Here is a 16,254-nt window from a genome sequence, read left to right on the forward strand (position 1 = left end):
AACAAACATGCAAACCTGGTTGTGGACAAATTATACATTGAAGGGCAATTGTACCGAGACTCTAAGACTACACCATGGCTTTTTTGATCTGTCTGCTTCCTTCAGGAAACCCACCTAACGGAAGGAGAATCTCAGAAACTTACAGCCAAATGGATTAACCAGGCATACCACTCCGTTTATAACTCAAAAAAACGTGGCACCTCAATTTTAATCAGTAAGAATATCCCATTTTCTCACATCTCAACACTGGCCGACCCAGAAGGCAGCTACATAATTGTAACCGGATCCATTGGAAAAGACACCATGACACTAGCAAATATCTACAGCCCCAACACAGACTCCCAATCCTTCTTTCACTCCCTATTTGCAGCACTATCCAAATTCCCAAACTCTTGCGTTATCCTAGGCGGTGATTTTAACATAACACTAGACTCACACATGGACCGCTCCTCATCAACTTCTACAAAAAAATCTAATCGCCCCTCAACCCTGCTAAAACAATACATGTCAGATTATGGACTGATTGACATTTGGAGACTAAACAACCCCAGTAACTCTGAATACACATATTACTCACCCTACCACAAATCATACTCCAGAATAGACTATTTTATGGTTAACAATTCCATCACATACAAAATTATAAACCCCACAATTCACAACATCATCATCTCCAACCATGCCCCTATAAGCATCACTTTCCTAGCAGAACACCAACCCAACTTTCCCTTAAGATGGTGCTTCAACAACTCATTACTCAAAGATAAAGAATTTTTAGAATTTTTCAAACAGGAATGGGCATCAATCATCGAGAGAAATAACACCCCAGGAATAACAGCAGGTACACTATGGGAAACAGGAAAGACTGTCATGAGAGGCAAAATAATATCATACAATTCCTATAAAAAAAAGAAAGAAATTGAGAAAGAAAATACTCCAAAAAGAAGCAAAGAGATTGGACCACCTGGCTTCCCATACTCCCACCATCTCAGTCATAAAAGAACTTTTAAAAACAAAACACAAACTAAACAACATTCTACATAAAAAAACAGAAGGCATTCTCCTCAAGCTCCGACAACAGCAGTTTGAATTTGGAAACAAAACGGGAAAATTCTTAGCAAATCAACTTAAACAACAAACTGAAAGATCAATCATTACTGCAATAAAAGACTCATCTGGTACCATCAGTCAAAACCCGTCCACTATCAACGATTGTTTCAGATCATTCTATTCGAATTTATACACCTTGGTCCAGAATAACAGAGAAGGATGTCGAGCAATTTCTAAAGAATGCCTCCTTACCCAAACTAAATCAAACCCAGTCAGACACCTTAGACAGACCTCTCTCTATAGCAGAAATCACAAAAGCACTCCAACACATGCCCAATAATAAATCACCCAGACCAGACGGTTACACAATAGAATTTTATAAACAGTTTTGGCACCTTCTTTCACCACTGTTCTTCCAAGTAACAGCAGAAATTCACAAAAATAAAACTATTCCCCACCATATGAATACGGCTTACATAACACTCATCCCAAAATCAAACAAGGACCACACACACTGCTCTAATTACCGCCCAATATCATTAATTAACACAGACATAAAATTAATTAGCAAAACTTTAGCCATTAGACTGGAATCAGTAATAAATAAATAAATAAATTACCACTCTCCTTGATCGGACGCATCTCAACGGTCAAAATGAAAATCCTTCCAAAAATAAATTACCTCTTTGCCATGATCCCTATAGCTCCACCCCAAAGCTGGTTCTCCTCTCTGAATAGCACAATCACCAAATTTTACTAGAAAAATAAACAACCAAGAATAAAACTATCCACATTTCAAAAACTTAAGGAATATGGAGGACTCAAGGCCCCTAACTTTTATTACTACTTCCTTTCACAACAACTGCTGTATATCCGCCACTGGACAAAAACACAAACTCACCATGTTGAAAACAGCCTAACTCAAGAACTGGGCACTAAAAATCTCCCATTCATTGATAACTCCATAAAGCCCCACCCCTGCTACAAACACAAAACAATCAACACTACTCTAAACGCATGGTGGAAAGCAAATAAAATCTTCCAATACAAAATATCACTTTCAACGCAAACTCCCATATGGAATAACCCTATGCTTCTGATCAATAATAAACCCTTCATCTTCCAAACCTGGATTACAAGAGGGATCACGACCTTGGGACAGCTACTCAATGACAGCCGGTTCACAACCGATTCCATAAAAACAAAATATAATCTACCAGACCGTTGCTACTTTCAATATATCCAGATACGAGATGTGATAAATAAACGCTTCAACACCACAGAAATTAATAACTACATTTCTCCCCTCTAACTAAAATTACACGCACTCAAACCTAAAAAGATGCTGTCCCAGATATACAATCTCCTAATATCCACGACTCAACAATATCAATCCCCATACACAAATGGACGAGAGACATAAACAACCTACCAATCGACACCAACTGGCAAACAATATGTAACAACATATATTCCATGACATGCAATTCCAAAACTCAACTAATACAGTACAAAATCCTTCACAGAACCCAAATAACCGACCACAAACTCCACTGTATGGGTCTCAAACAAAGCAACACTTGCACACTCTGCACAACCACAATGGACAATCACATCCACGCCCTCTGGTATTGCCCCCCAATCCAAAACTTCTGGACAAATGTACTAGATAAGCTATCCGAGATGCTTAGCACAAACATCCCATTAAGTCCTATCATTGCCCTTCTCGGTGATCTGTCTGCAACAAACATATCTGAAAACCATAAACCATTCATATTAATATCACTTACGATTGCCAAAAAAATCATACTACTGAACTGGAAAGACAAAACTAAGGTATCTACTCAACACTGGCTCAACGTATTGACAGACCACTCAAACCTAGAAAAACAAAGGACTTTAACACCATTCAGCTCTCACCAACATCAATCTAATTATCTGAATCAGACCCCATTCCTCCCTTCACCATCATCATTGGCAATATGACTTGGCCCTTCTTCTACTTCTCTTTCCTTCCTCTTCTTTCCTCGGTTAGTCCTATAAAAATTATACACTATATATTATATCTCTTTACCTTTTAACCTTTCATTTTATTAAAACACTTATCACTTACTTTTCTGATGTGGGATTATATTGTTATTATGATAATTATACATATATATGTATTCATTTGATTATTATTATCACTATAACTTTTATTTACCTATTTATTTATTTATATAATTTTGTTTTTGTCAATACTACAACAATCATTATAGCCAGATTACCAGTTGGTGTTTTTTTTTTTTTTTCATCATCATACTTATTTATATCATATTTATTATCATCAGTATTATTATTACTTTGGTTATTATCTTCGTATTCTACACACCTGCTCCTTTAATACAATCACAGTATTTCCACTGCACAAAACCAAACCCCATCAACACACGCCCACACAACACACACGCAAGTATCCACACACAACCTAGGCACAACACTCTCTCGCCGGTAAGTTTGTCCAATGTATGTATTGTATGTTATGTATGTATGTATGTATGTTATCACTTTGTCTTGTCCTATTACACTTAAATAAAAAAAAAAAGGAAAAAAAAGGATGATAAGATTTTGGTGTCAAGCTTAGTGTGACCTCACAAAACACTTTTTAGCCATTACTGATGCGTCTTCAGTGATCTAATCACAGCTATAATATGGTCAGCTATAAGTTAGTCAGTTCACACCTTACTTTAAAATGCGCCTCTACATGTGTCTCGATTGACCACTTGTGATCAGACCTCACTTTCCTGCTTTATATGCAAATAAACAGGTATGTGTTGTTGATTTTAGCCAATCGACAGATGGGTCCGTTGTCATGTGCTTGTGTGTGAGTGAGAGAGAAAGAGAGAAAGAAATCGAGCATTTGCGTTCGCTCTGCTATAAGAATGTGGCCACGTGTGGTCCAGACTGTCTCTTAATATGGTCTGAGTGATCAGATCATCAAAACAGATGTTAATACCAGGCGGCAGGTTGCAGGTCTATGCTTGAGGCATTTTGCAGAAAACGGACAGCAAAAAACATTGCCAAAAAATGTGCCTAGGTGAAGACTAATGGCACTAAAATAAGGCAGGAGGCAGAGCAGGTACTGAGTTGAGGCATCTCTGGCTCTCTGACTATCCTCTCAAGTGGTGGAGAGACAATGCACAGTTTTACCCGCTGATGTCACCCATAGCCAAAGCATATCTCTCTGTCCCAGCCACCTCAGTACCAAGTGAGAGAGTATTTTCTATAGCAGGGGATATTGTAAATGCCCAAAGATCCCAGCTTCTACCTGGAAGTATGTAGACATGCTCATATTCCTAAAAAAAATATTGGATGATGGTTGAGTGAGTTTTCCCTTTTTTTGTTTTAGTTACTAGAGAAACTAAATGTCTAATGTAGAGAAGAATTTCCCAGTGAAGGCTCACAAGGTTCACGCTGTGGGAAGCCCCTGGTTATACTTAGTTAAATTCCTCCAGTGGAAAGGGGCTATAAATCTATAAATGAATGGAGCTGGATGCTATTGCAGCTCTATTTTGTGACCTAGGTGAGACTTATTTATTGTGTATATACTAACACATGTAAACATATTGATTGATAGAGTTATGAAAGGGTTTTGAGATTTGCTTGTCATTTGATCCCATCTGCTGCGTGTCAATGTTTTCCAAAGACAGTTGTGTCCTCCCAGCAGAGGAGAGGTGTTGGGTTTCCAGCTCCAATAGAAGAGCAAAATGGTCTCATCAGACAGGATTACCAACTGATCCATCAGTGAGCAGCTCGCAGTCTTACAGGGTAACAGTACTATGCTAGTAAGCTAATAGCTCATATTATTGCTGTTTGGTTTCCCCTGCCCCTTACTCCAACATACCTAAGCAAACCCAGAGGCAGGTATCCCAGTAACTGTTCATAAAGAGCCATCAGGACTGGGCAGACTGCTAGTAATTAGTGTAATGGCCCCAGGTATACTGATACAGGGGCTTCTTTCCCTGGCTGGCTCTGTTTGCTCCTCTTGTTTTTCATCAGTGTTTTAATGACCCTGAACTCTCCATCCAGGTCTCAGGGTATTGTTTTCACTGCGCTGCTCAAGCATACCTCATATTTTCCACTCCTGTCCACTCTGCATACCATCCCATCATGTGATGATAGTAAGAATTGATCAATATTTACAGTGTCACTATGGATGATAAATATTGAGCATTGACATTTCTGATAACAGATGTACTGTGACTTCAGAAAGTATTCATACTGTGAGATTACAGTGACCTTATAGAGTAAGTCTATTGCAGGCCACACTGCAACATGGATCTAATAAACTTGATGTTCATAGATGTAAATAGGACTGTACGATGATGACACCTACTGAATCATAGGCTACAACGCAAGTCAATATACATGTTAAATGTCATCTGCATGCTTCATCCAAAGGCTATGAGCTGCTATAGTGATACAATTGAGCTAAGCAACACATTGATCAGTGCATCATTTCATGCTGCATTCCTATTGATTGGTTAGAAGGCATAGGTGATTGAAGCAGTCACATTGTGAGATGGTCATCCTAAATTTCTGTCACTGTCAGAATTTTGTCCCAGGTTCTTTGGTCACAAGACCAAAGAGACCTCAAAGGACTGCCATTTCAGAGGCTTCAGAATTTCAGAGGCCGCATCCTTTGGAGGACACGGCCTGTGAAGGAGACACCTTTGTAGCCTTCATAGACTACAAAGCCGGAACCGAAATTAGATGGTCTGGTGTATGGAGTGTTTTCGCTGTGTGTCACCAGCTGTGCCCATCCTAACGTTGCGTTGCAACACACGGTCCTTGGCCCTTGGTTTTAACAGTTGTACCATTAGCTGTTGAACTGAGCTGAAACCCAATACTTGCTCTCTGTCAGTGTTGACATATGCATTATGCATTCCTGACATATTATTTTCATTACCAGCGCACAATGAATCTTGGAATAGGTTACGCCACGAAGGATCCAACAGGTGGATCCTTCATGTCCAGGAAAAGAAGGACACATTTGAAAGAGCATTCAAAATTTGACAGTCTAGTCACGCCACTGTGACACAGTTGGGCTTCAAATGTAGCCTCTGAAGATGAGACCCCTGAATTCTTTCTTTCACATTGGTTATGTTCCATCTAAGACAGTGTGTAACTCCCTCAACAGAGCGTCAGAAGAATCTGCCAGAAGCACAACCACCTCAGAAGCACAGTCAGGCCTTTATGGTAGAGAGGCTAGACAGAAGCTCTTTTGGGTAAAAGGTATACAACAGCCCACTTGGAGTTTGCCAAAACTTCAGAAAAATGATCTGGCTCACCAGCTGCTAAATGCTGTATAATGCTCACCAGCAAGTTGCTAACTGCGTCTATCTGCTGTTGGTGGTGGAGCAGGATGCAAACAGTGAGTTTATCTTTTTCACTGAAAACAGCTGCCTGCCAGAGGGCAGTGGTAGTTGAACCAAAACAAGTTTAATTTCCCCACTCTTTGTCTCTCAGCGCAGCACTGATGGCTTCTGGAAGTCGGTGGCCAGACATGTTCCAAGGGAGCCAAGCGACATGCGCATCTTGAACCCCTACTTCATCCAGGAGGCCTCCTTCAAGCTAATAGGCTTACCTTACAACAGTGGACAGATGGGCAGAGGGGTGAGTGACCTGTTGTTTTCCTAGCAGTTAGTGTCTGTTCAGTTCTAGATAGAGGAGTATCAGGAATAGTGAGCTGTTTCACACACAGCGTTGAGTTAATGGTCAGGACTGGAGCTATGGGAGCTGACTCTCCTGTCTGTCTTTTTGCATTATGAAGGCTTCTGGGGACACACAGCAGCCTCAAATCTAACGGTGTTACTATTAGGCTATTATAAATATAACCATGCTTCAGATTTCACACTCTGTAAAATATCCACACAAAAAATATAGTGTATATATCAGGCTCCTCTGTCATAGATTTACATGTATACTACATGTTATATGTCTTCTGGGATACCGATCATGGCTGGATAGCCTGTATCATACAAATTCTTTCATTTATGTCTGTTTTTCAGAATATCCCAACCCTGGGGGCAGTTGCCATAACGATGGCCCTTCATAACTGTGATGAAGTAGCTGTGGCTGGATTTGGGTACAACATGAGCACTCCCCATGCCCCATTGCACTACTATGAGAGGATTAGGATGTCAGCCATCAAAGAGGTACCTGAAGACCTGATCTGTTAAGATGATGCAGCTGGTTCTCATGCCATGCAATGCCTGCTGTAGAAAATAACTTGGAAGCTTATCTGGTCTAGGCATGAATGGACTGTGAGAAAACAGATGAGTAAAAGTTCCCCACCTTCAGTCACTTTGATAGTCACTTAATATAGCGCCTCTGGCCCCGGACCCCTACCTCTTGTTAATTGATTAACTATATTACTAGGAATTATTTTTATGTAGGGAAGTACTGACAAAAATGTGTTAGAAATGTCATTAAATCCACGTACTTAATAGATTTTTTTTACACACACTGGCAATGTCAAGCCACATATCATCGCAGGTTGACATGAGTGACTGTGTTAGAATACCCCACTGTCCTACAGCAATCGATCGCTCTCTGGATCGGCACACTTGACACGCTAGACAGCGTGTTTATATCGTTTCTATGGCTCATCCGGTGAGTATTTCCCTCTAAGTCACAGGGAAATGGCAGGTGGAGCATTTTCATCTTCTTTAAAGTGACTTATTTCTGCGTGGAACAGAATATCTGTCTTAGGAAACAGCACCATACAGAGCTGTAGAATTTTATATGATGAAAGAAACAAGAAACAAAAATATTAAACCACAACCACACTTACTTTGGTTTTGGCTGCTATATCCTACTTTTTTTCCCAAAATGGTCAGATACAACCTGACAGATATGTGTGCCCCAAAGTTACAAGGTGTAAACAAAGGTTCGGACATAAAATCAAAGACACACAACATAGCAGTGGGTGGCAATAGTGAGCTACTTCATAGAGAGGGGCTGCCACATAAAAAGAACAAAAAGTAAGGTGACTGCAACAAGCATGTCAAACATGGGGGAAATGGAAGAGCCACCACCAACCAGAGCGTTTAGCATTGCAAGTCAAAAGAAAAGAAAGATCTACAGAGGGCCAGCAGGCCACAAAAAAACGTGAAAAATGTCTGAGTAAGACAAGAATAACCAGTTGTGGCTCTAATAAAAAAAAGATGACATCTGCTTTACACTGCTAAAGTAACTTTCGTAAGCTCCAGATTACCAGCCCTCACACTGTCTTCATAACTTGGCTGGTTATTAACATAGCTAAGCTACATGCTAGCAGCCACCAGACTGTATTTTAGTGGGTAACTAACTAACTGCCTTTTGCAGTGACTTGAGTTGTCGCCCCTGCTGAAGGAAGATTGTGACTCAGTCAGTGTTAAACTAGTGCCTGGCAATTAGATTTCAGCTCACAGCTGCTTTGGGTTCAGAGGTTTTCAGTCTTTTTACTTCACGTGAGGACATGTTTCCTGTCCGTGCCCTTCACCATCCTACAGAATGTCTTGCAGTTACATGTGTGGCCACAGGGGACGCTGTTGCTGCTGCTCAGCAAAAGTTACGTGGTCAACTGACAACAAGTCAGTACAGTAATATAACACCTGGTGGGAATTGGTGCTAACAGCATGCTATGCTGGCTACTTTTCCTTTTCTGAGTGGAATACAATCTTGACTGTATGATTGGTAAAGGGACAGACGGATGAAATCACCAATGGTTGATAGGAGAAAGAATCATATTGTGTCTTTGTTGGCAGGATATAGTCTGATGTTCTCCATTCAGCAATGCACCAAAGGTTGACAGCTGCTCTCAGATGTCACTCAGCCGACGTCAAGGGAGACGCCCACTCAGAATTTTTCCACAGATATGTCTAAAAAAGATTTTATCTTCTCATGAACAAATGAAATATGCACAATAACTGAAGTATCATAGTTTATATTTCCATACATATAAAGAGAAAAAATGAAATGAACAGAGATGTGTAACTGATGAAATTTAAAATCTTGTTGCCATTTGACAGAAATGCTGATTGGCTTTTTTTTTTTTTGCTAGATTGCTAGAGATCTAACTTTGAGGGGCTCAGTATGACCTTCCAACTTTGAGCTGTGAATTTCCAGTGTAGGTTGATGATTCATCCCCTCCATCCACAGGTGTCTGACCCTCTATTTCCTGCATGTTTTAGTCTTGGTCAACGATACTCCCACACAATATTCACAATGCCCAAATTTGTTAGCATTCTGACCAACATCCTTTTTGTTAGTTTTCTAGGTTTACGCTGCACTGGAACAGTTTACTGTGACCTTTCTCTGTAATCTAGGAAGGGATTTATCTAGCATGCTGAGTAGTGGCCTGGGATGTGTATGAAATCTCAAGAGCAGAGAACGTTGCTGGGTGCTGGTTTTTGAGAGCAGGACAGTCAAAGCGCACTATATACAATGTCGAAGCTGCCATTCTCTCCACTTCACAGTCTCTAGCCTGCTCATAAATCACTCTTAGCCAAGGTTATTGAGACAGACATGCAATCCCCTGCATGTTATTTTCACCAACGTGGACTTGTGTTTCAGTTCAAGGAGGCACAGAGCTGCTTGGCCCCGCCCCTACCATGTATAATTGAGACAGGTGAGAAATGTGTTCTTTTCTACACGCAGTTTCCCATATGGGGTGATCGTCTTTGGTGGTAGGTAGAGTGTTTTTATTCAAATTGCTAGAGCACAGTTTTATTCAAAACCTCATGAACATTAAATGAGCTGAAAGATGTGAAAGTGCTAATTGTTGATTTTGTTTCCGGTATAATGGCAACTGTCACCTTCAGATTTGCTCAGGTATAGCTAATGATTGTTAAATCTCTAAAGTTGCCAAACAACAAAAGAGAAATTATTGGCTGGTTAATAAGATGCTTTCTGCCTGCAGCCATTTGTCAGCCACAGATGTTTTAACCAAAGAAGACATGCATGTTGTATACATTCAGGTTGTCTTTTTGAAAACACCAGTTTTGGCTCTTGCTCTAAATTATTGATCAGGATGATCACCTCATTTCAGAGAGGTAACTGGAGGGATCTCGGCATTGGTCGAGCTGGTAAACAGAGATAGTAGTGACAGGCCCAATCTAAATGCTCTGTCCTGTAATCAATCCATTGTTGTACGTCTTGTTCCACTAGTCTCACCAATAGTTACCAGTTAGTAAGAAAGACAGAAACTTTTCATGATTGATGCTGTTCGATCTATCTTCTAACAAAATAGCATGGTTTCAATGTGAGTGTGTGTGTTTAATAGTGCAGTGAAGTCTACAGGGTCATCAGGTTCCAACACACCACATCCCTCTTTACCTGCACCCACACACTCAACACAACCCTCTGTAGCAACTTGTGTTCATTTTTGTCCATAACATCACCATCTAATATCATCAAAAACCAGCTAACAACACATCAAGCTAACCCGGCATGTAGGTGTCACCGCTGTCATGATTAGGTGTAATGCCATATTGTACCAAAGGGTGTCAGTGGCGGTTGGTCACGAGACGAGAGATATGGTTTGTGTAAGGAAGTAGGACCACATGTTGTTGTTAACCTGCTAGGAGACAAAAATAAAAAAGAGTATGTTCAAGAAAAGTTGCAGTTCATTTCATGCATAATAATGGAAAAAACAACCGGCAGCGTACAGTTCAATCCACCGGGTTAAACAAGCAACAGTTAAACAAGCATCACATACCTCACCTTATGCCGGGGACACACTGCCTACACACATTAGCTGCGTCGTTGAGTTGCTACAGAGAATTAGTGAGTTCACACGAGCTCCGTCTCTGCTGCTACAGCTCTGTCTCTCTACATAGAGTTTACAGGTTACTGGAATGTTGGATTTCTTTTTAATATAAATTCATTTCTGACAGAAAACATCACTAAAATGTCACTGTCTCCACATGCAGCTGCTGAAATGGTTAAAAATATATTTATATTTTCATGTCTGTGTCATATTCTGATTCAGATTAGACATAGAAACTAGTGGGAGGAGTCAGTTTTATGTAATGATGCTGCTCTGATGTCACTACGACATCAATAGGTCTTTTCTCTGTCTGTTTTTTCTGAGACATGAAAAATAGACGAGACACCAAATCTCTAGATCAGTGGTTTTCAAAGTGTGAGGCACGCCTCCCTGGGGGGCGCCAGAGAACTTCATGGGAGGCGCAGCGTGAGAAAAAATAAAAACTAGAAAAAGATAACTGTAAACATCTGGTAAGCTAAACTCAGCTATGCATGTGGCAAAATGGGTCAATTTTTAGTAGCTACAGTGAGAGAGGAGACAGAGTCAGGGCAGTTAGAAAATGGAGGAAGTACAATCTACGTTTATTCCTTTCTCAGTGCATCCCCGCATCAACCACCTGTACGAATCAACGACGCAGGGCTCTGTCTTACACCCGGTGCAAAGCGGTGCAAGGTACAACATAAGTGTCTTTGTTAGTTTCAGACCGACTCAGTTTTCATTTTCCTGTCCAGTGCCCATGTTGTTTAGATAGAAAATACACTTGTGGTCTGGTCTGAAGTCAGTGGCGCAGTATTTCACTTATTTTAAGGAGCATTATCAAGAGAGTAATATGCCCCTACACAGACGGGCGCACAACGTGCATGCACTCTGCCTCACACCAGGGGAGTGAGCTGAAAAGGCTATTCAGATGTTTGGATAATCATCACAATACAGCCTCAGAAGGTCGGGGCTTCTTTGTTAAGAGACTCCATGACACACGAGGCTCTGCAGAGAAGTGTTCTTTCTTACCCGGTAAATCACCATCTTTATGTTCTCTGAGGGGGGCACACTGTCCCACACTTTGAAAACCCCTGCTCTAAATCATGTGACACAGCAGTGAGGTATGAGACGCAGACAGTTTGTCCGCTCTAACCCATTAACATTGGTGCCAAAATCAAAATCAATCTGCAGCTGCCACGCAGCCAGTGTGTTCCTGACCTCAGGAGACAACGAGCGTACACTCCTGTCTACCACATAAGAGCATACAGCATGTCAAGCTAACCAGCAGCGTAAACCAACAATCCTCTTCAGCTACCATCCCTTTGCAATCAACAAAACATCGCCATAACCGGACAGCTACTAACTGTTATCAATAAATATAACGTCACATTTTAATCTCATGATTGAATATTATTGGTTAAAGTGGGGATACTACTATAGCTTAATGCTACTATTTTTTCACTGTCACCTGGAGAGCAGCAGTTGTGCGTTATGTCCAGTTCATGCTGTGCACACTTACACGGATAAGATGAGGGTTTTCGGACAGATCGATCAGCTGTTCATTTCCTAAAATAATCCTGTCACAAAGCAACACCTCTCCCACTGGGTGTTGGAGGCTCTTACTTTTGCCTATACGAGTCAGGGTCAGCAGCCTCCAACAGGTCTGTGGGCGCGCTCGACTCGTGGCTTGGCCGCATGCTGGGCCTTATTCCGGGGAGTTTGATCCTCGCCTCTCACTTTTGTCCACTTCTATATGATGGAGGTCTCAGCCCTGTCTTGGAGTCCTAACTGGAACAAAGTGACTCTCTCCAGCAGGTTGGTGGACGTTAGATAAGCTTGTATGGCAATACAGGAGCTACCACATCCCATAGTTAGACATTGTTGGAATATTATGAAAAACTTAAGGTTATTTGCATAACCGCCATAACATCTCAATCACATCACTCAAAGAACCAGGCTTATGTTTATAACCAAAAGTTAAATTTTTTATTTTATTTTTAACCAGATTGTCATTCTTTTTTTTCTCTACCCCACTTTTAGTTTTTCTCCCATTCTGTCTATTATTTCTCTCTCCTACTTTTTTGTCTCTTTGGGTTTCAAACAAGGAACCAATTCCTTGTGATACTGCAGATAAACAGAGAGGATAATTATCCTCTTGAAGAAGCAAGTGTCAGTTAGATGCCAGGAAGTTGGGCGGATATTAAAGGAGCAATACACCCACACTTACTAAATATTAGTATCTGTGCTGTGCCATGGTCACATTTTCATATTTCTTTATTTGTCTGGCCAACTGTCCAGAACCCGAACGTAGCCATGTAGCTCACTCATTATTTCAGTGGCTGATTTGTAAGATAATAATTGAATGGGGTTCGGACTGAAATAAACACTAAGATGTTGACATTTGGTCAAACTAGTGTTAGAAAGCTCCACTGGTTCTGATTACCTTATTACAGTGGAGGTAACATAAGTCTAGTTGGCAAAGTTAGTGAAAAGTAGCTTACGGATGCTTTTGGCTGTCGAGTGACCATCACCTTACATACTGAGATAAGATCACAGTGTGAGGGGAAACGAGACTGTGACTGTTCTGTTTCAGTATCAATACCAGGTGTAAATGAAGAGCTCTGTGGTCACATGTCCTTATCCAGATAATGTATCCAGTCTAATATTAAGAGCAGGTGAAGATGGCGGTTTTCAGGTTAACCTGACATTAGCCATGCTGACTCTCCAGGAATATGGGCAGATCTAAACATGAATTGACTCATATGATCAGTTGATCATCTGCTGCATCTTGATTGTTATAACAATAATAGCTTAGTGACAAATTTGATCAGAGCCTTTAATTGTGTTTCTCTACTGTCAGCACTGATAAATGGAAAAAAAGTTGATGCATTAAAATAATGAAGAGTTAATGTGTTTAGTTCAGTACGTTATTCATCTCGTACCTCACCTAGATTGGCAGCATGACGCAATAGAACATTACTCCGATGGAGCATTTAGCAGCTTGTACATTATTGGAAATCTGTAAGATTAACAACATTAACAAACACTTCTTCTCCTGTCTCAACTTGTCCCACGGTGACGGTGTCCCGCCCTTTGTCTTACCCCTGCATTAACACTTTCTCTGATCCATCCATGTGAAACCAGTTATTCAGATCTTGGCTCACTGATTCCCATCTTAAAAAACTTCAAACCAAAGAAATGTGTCCCCGTTCTTAAATCTACAGTGAAGGTGGCAACCTGATGAAGATTACATACAATCATAAAGCTTTACAGCAGTCCTCTCCATTGAACTTTGACCTTTGACCACCAAAATTATATCAGTTCATCGCTGAGTCCAAATGAAAGTTTGTACCTAATTTGAAGAGATTCCCTCAAGGCGATATCACGTTCACAAGAATCAGACAGACGGACGGACAACCTGGATACATAATGTCTCCGGCTCTGACTGTCACTATACACACAACACCAGAACGTGTTATAAAATAACACTAATAACACTTTATTCAACACTCTAACTCAGGAGGATCATGTGACCATATTTTCTGCAAATTCGTTGCTTGGTGGAGGAAACAGCCAGGAGGTGGTGATTCTAGTTTTACTCTCAATTTGTTGAAAATGCAAGAAATTTCATGCAATGAAATAAAGAATGTGTCTCTGTCCCCTCTGCAGTCCTGGACTCACAACATATCTAAGGAGAAGGAGTTCTTGGTGAAGCTGGTGAAGGCTGGAGTCATCCAGGACTGGACCAATGGGATCTGTGGTGCAGGATGCTGATGGTCTGCAGCACAGCGATCACTCCCGCCTGCTCCAGCACCTGAAGAGGGACACCCAAGGCTCTGTAGACCATGTTCCCAGCAGAGAGCAGCAGCTGTCACACACCATGGTCACTGCAGGGTCAGGCCAGGCCGGGACACTCTGCCCCAGTGTTGCACTTTGACATGTTGCAATTGGCCTCTGCGTTTTATCACAATATTTAGCTTGTCCTAATTGCAGGTTAGTCTGTATATACATGGATTTGGTGCTCTGGCTCAGGGGTCTGTCACCAGTGTTGGGGATCAAACCAGCACCTGAACCAGATTGCTCTCCTCCTAGCCCTGCTGCAGGCTGGAGAGAGGAGAGGATGAAGATGTTGGGTTTAAACATTGAGCCTCTGCCAAGAATACCTCTACAAGTGTCCTTCTGCTTACACATCTGAATGTAATCTGCATCAAACCTATAGTCACTGATTTATATCTTCCAGCCTCTGTATTCAACAGGGTGCACACTACATGACACAAGCCAGCCGTCCTGGACCTTAAAGGCAGTCAGCAGAGCTTGTTTAGTTGAGTGTATCAGAGTCAATATGAAGCTAAGGAGCTTCCCCAGCAGCAACATGGTCTGTCTCATGACACAGATGCAGAAGGGTCAGGTTATGTTTGTTGGTGTGAGGCAGCAAGGTCCCATGATCCCTCAAGACCTCACCCCCCCCCCCCCCCCGGTGTCCACTGGATGTGCACTCGTGAATGTTTGTAAATGACAGTTGATTTAAAATGATTTTTTAATGATGCATTTCATTTGTTGACTCGGTCTTTACATACAAACAATAACAATCAGTTAGTTTCTTTTGGTTTGTTTGTTTGTTTGTTTCTATAAAGCAGGAGAGAAGATTTACCAATCAGAAAATACTGAAAATAGAACTAAGACAATGTGATGTAGTGCAGTAATTAAAACCAACAGAGTATGTTACCAATCAGAAACAAGCTGCAAACAAGTTTTCAGTCTTCTGTAAAACAAAACATTGGCTGAACAGCTCCAACCAAAATTAGAATGTGTGTAGTGAAATGTGGTGCAACTAAAACAAGCTCCATCCAGTGGACAGGAGGGGAGACCTCACTGAGTTATAAAATGTCCAGATGTTGATGTGTCACACTGTTGACTGTCACTGACCACTGTAAGTTAATGCAGACGTACCAGCTGTGGGCTTTTCCACAGTGGTGCACTGTGTGTTGGAAAACATCTGTGTATTAGTCCGTGTCAACAGTCATATCTTTGATTTGATCAGCTTTTCTTCCCATCTCATCAAACAATGTTTTCAGTCACTTTCAGATACAAATGATCAACATATGAAAATACTGCTTTAATTATGATTTTAGATGAGTGCATGTAGGATATTATTAAGATTTGTTGGTGTAGGTAACACAATTTAATTTTCACAATAAACAGTAAAAGGCCTTTCCATGTTAAAATAGACTCTACAAAAGAACAAAATTAGTAACGAAAAACAAACACTTGAGATAAGGTTGGGATATCAAACATTTCTGATCATTAGACTAATGACATACAAGAACTCGGGCATTGACATGTTGATGAGAAAGTATCAGTGATTGGTCAATTACTGAAGTGACTGCAGAAAATTGAGTTTAATCTGCCTCATGAGAGAGTTTATCATTTTA

At 40.9% G+C, this 16,254-nt stretch overlaps 1 protein-coding gene across 1 annotated transcript in view; it reads left to right on the forward strand.

The window, feature by feature from the left end:
- LOC111231853 (CMP-N-acetylneuraminate-beta-1,4-galactoside alpha-2,3-sialyltransferase-like) overlaps window positions 1-15,384 on the forward strand; it is a 77,932-nt gene extending 62,548 nt beyond the window's left edge. Inside the window, exons 9-11 of the mRNA XM_022759108.1 lie at window positions 6,559-6,705; window positions 7,101-7,247; window positions 14,492-15,384. Coding sequence (XP_022614829.1) covers window positions 6,559-6,705; window positions 7,101-7,247; window positions 14,492-14,596 — 399 coding nt within the window. The 3' untranslated portion in view covers window positions 14,597-15,384. The remainder of the gene's footprint in view (window positions 1-6,558; window positions 6,706-7,100; window positions 7,248-14,491) is intronic.
- The last annotated feature ends 870 nt before the right edge of the window (window positions 15,385-16,254 follow it).

This window comes from Seriola dumerili, unplaced genomic scaffold (genome assembly GCF_002260705.1).
Source record: "Seriola dumerili isolate Sdu_G_001 unplaced genomic scaffold, Sdu_1.0 BDQW01000319.1, whole genome shotgun sequence".
NCBI lineage: Eukaryota > Metazoa > Chordata > Actinopteri > Carangiformes > Carangidae > Seriola > Seriola dumerili.